Source organism: Neomonachus schauinslandi, chromosome 11 (assembly GCF_002201575.2).
Source record: "Neomonachus schauinslandi chromosome 11, ASM220157v2, whole genome shotgun sequence".
Lineage (NCBI taxonomy): Eukaryota > Metazoa > Chordata > Mammalia > Carnivora > Phocidae > Neomonachus > Neomonachus schauinslandi.
In genome coordinates, this window is record NC_058413.1 from 50,531,929 (window position 1) to 50,534,232 (window position 2,304).

At 41.8% G+C, this 2,304-nt stretch overlaps 1 protein-coding gene across 1 annotated transcript; it reads left to right on the forward strand.

Annotated features, from left to right (window-relative positions):
* The first annotated feature begins 977 nt into the window (after positions 1-977).
* Positions 978-1,954, forward strand: LOC110576428 (olfactory receptor 51B2-like). Its single transcript, XM_021685630.1, has one exon. The coding sequence runs from the start codon at positions 1,022-1,024 to the stop codon at positions 1,952-1,954; it is 933 nt and encodes a 310-aa protein (XP_021541305.1). The 5' UTR covers positions 978-1,021.
* The last annotated feature ends 350 nt before the right edge of the window (positions 1,955-2,304 follow it).

The window sequence follows — 2,304 nt, forward strand, 5'->3', positions numbered from 1 at the left end:
CACTAGTGAAAAATCTTTGCTTTTAAGGGCTCATGTGATTAGATTTGGTCCACCCTGTCTTTTCATGGCTTGCTAGCTCATTTCATTTTAGTGAGATAGATATGATTGTCTTTAGGTAAAAGCTAGGAATTGAAAAAAGTCACTTCTAAGTTTCCATCTGCTGTCTTCAGCACCAAATTCAATGCTTCCTTGAAGCAGAAAGTTGTAAATTCCATAAAGTTTATCAATGTAACAGTCCCAGGAGGTTAGGAGGCACCTGGACAGACTTCAGGCACCCCTCTCTGGGGCTTTCTGAGTGTGTTGGTCCTGTGGGGGTGCATAATAGACTTATCCCTACAAAATATTATAGTGTGAACTACAACTCAGATAAATATGGTATCATCCCAAGAGAGCATATTTTTGTGACAAGACCATTAGGTTTGTGTCTTTAATGCCAAGTCAACTTCCTCATTTATGTAGGTATCATTAATTCCTATTTGTTGAATCAATGAACAGAATATGAATGGTGGATCCAAAATGGAAGGACCAGCTTCTTTCCTATAATATAAAATATGTTCACAATAGAGAGAAGAAACTAGATGACAGAACTAGAGGTGGACAAAGATACAGATGGACTATATTTAAGAGACAGTGGATTAAATAAAATGTAGTATTAAAATTACTTTTAGCTTTTTTTCTTTTTACTCTTTTTAATGTGGTTACTAGAAAATTTGAAATCATGTACATGGCTCAAATTATATTTCTACTAAACAGTTTTGGTTTAGAGAGAGCTTTTTTTTTTTTTTTTTTTTTTTAAAGATTTTATTTATTTATTTGAGAGAGAGAGAATGAGAGACAGAGAGCATGAGAGGGAGGAGGGTCAGAGGGAGAAGCAGACTCCCTGCTGAGCTGGGAGCCCGATGCGGGACTCGATCCCGGGACTCCAGGATCATGACCTGAGCCGAAGGCAGTCGCTTAACCAACTGAGCCACCCAGGCGCCCCATAGAGAGAGCTTTTTTTGTTTCTTCTCAGGGACCCACCATGTGGTCCAACATCAGTGCTGCTCCTTTTCTACTGACTGGCTCCCCAGGTCTGGAGATATTTCATCCTTGGATTTCTGTCTCCTTCTTTGTCATTTATGTCTCCATACTCCTCAGCAATGGTACCCTCCTCTTCCTTATCAGAGAAGACCACACTCTCCATGAGCCAATGTACTACTTTTTGGCTATATTGGCAGCCACGGACCTTGGAGTGACTTTGACAACAATGTCCACTGTGCTGGGTGTTCTGTGGCTTGATCACAGGGCAATCAGCCATGGAGCCTGCTACTTTCAGTCCTATCTAATCCATTCACTCTCTGTTGTGGAGTCTGGAGTCTTGCTCGTTATGGCCTATGATCGTTTTATTGCCATCTGCAATCCCCTGAGATACACCTCCATTTTCACCATTGCTAAGGTGGTGAAGATAGGTCTAGGGGTTCTAATGAGGGGCTTTATACTTATTGTTCCCATAATCACCACCCTCTCTGGATTCCCCTACTACAAATCCCGTGTCCTCTCCCATGCTTTCTGTTTGCACCAGGATGTGATCAAACTGGCCTGTGCCGACATCACCTTCAATAGACTCTATCCTATAGTCCTGGTCTCATTAACTGGTTTCTTGGACTCTGTGCTTATCCTTATCTCTTATATTCTAATCCTTAATAGTGTCATGAGAATTGCCTCAGTTAAGGAACAGGCTAAGGCTCTAAACACTTGTGTCTCCCATATTAGCTGTGTTTTGTTTTTTTATGTCACCGTGACTGGGCTGACCCTCATTCATCGATTTGGGCAATATGTGCCACATGTAGTTCATATTATCATGAGCTATATCTACTTCCTCTTCCCCCCATTTATGAATCCAATAATCTACAGTATTAAGACCAAGCAGATAAGGAATGGTATCAATCGCCTTCTCTCTTTCCATAGAATTTGATTCTGACTTACTTACCTTGGTGTCTCTACCCACTACCGGATGGGTTTCTTGGGAGAATGGACTATATGAGGCTAATGTGGCTTACAATCAAAAGGACTAGCATTCCTGTCATTTAAAAGACACACACTCATTGCTCTGATTCGTAGCCCCTTGCCCTCATCATACTCCCAAGGACATTGACCCTAGTCCTGTTGCTCTGTTTGGTATGTTGGTTTGCTAATACTGTCATTTTCTCATCTGACAGAATTGTCTTCATGGTTACCTGAGGCCAGTGATACTTGAAATAGTTGCAGAGTTGGGCGCCTGGGTGGCTCAGTTGGTTAAGTGACTGCCTTCGGCTCAGGTCATGA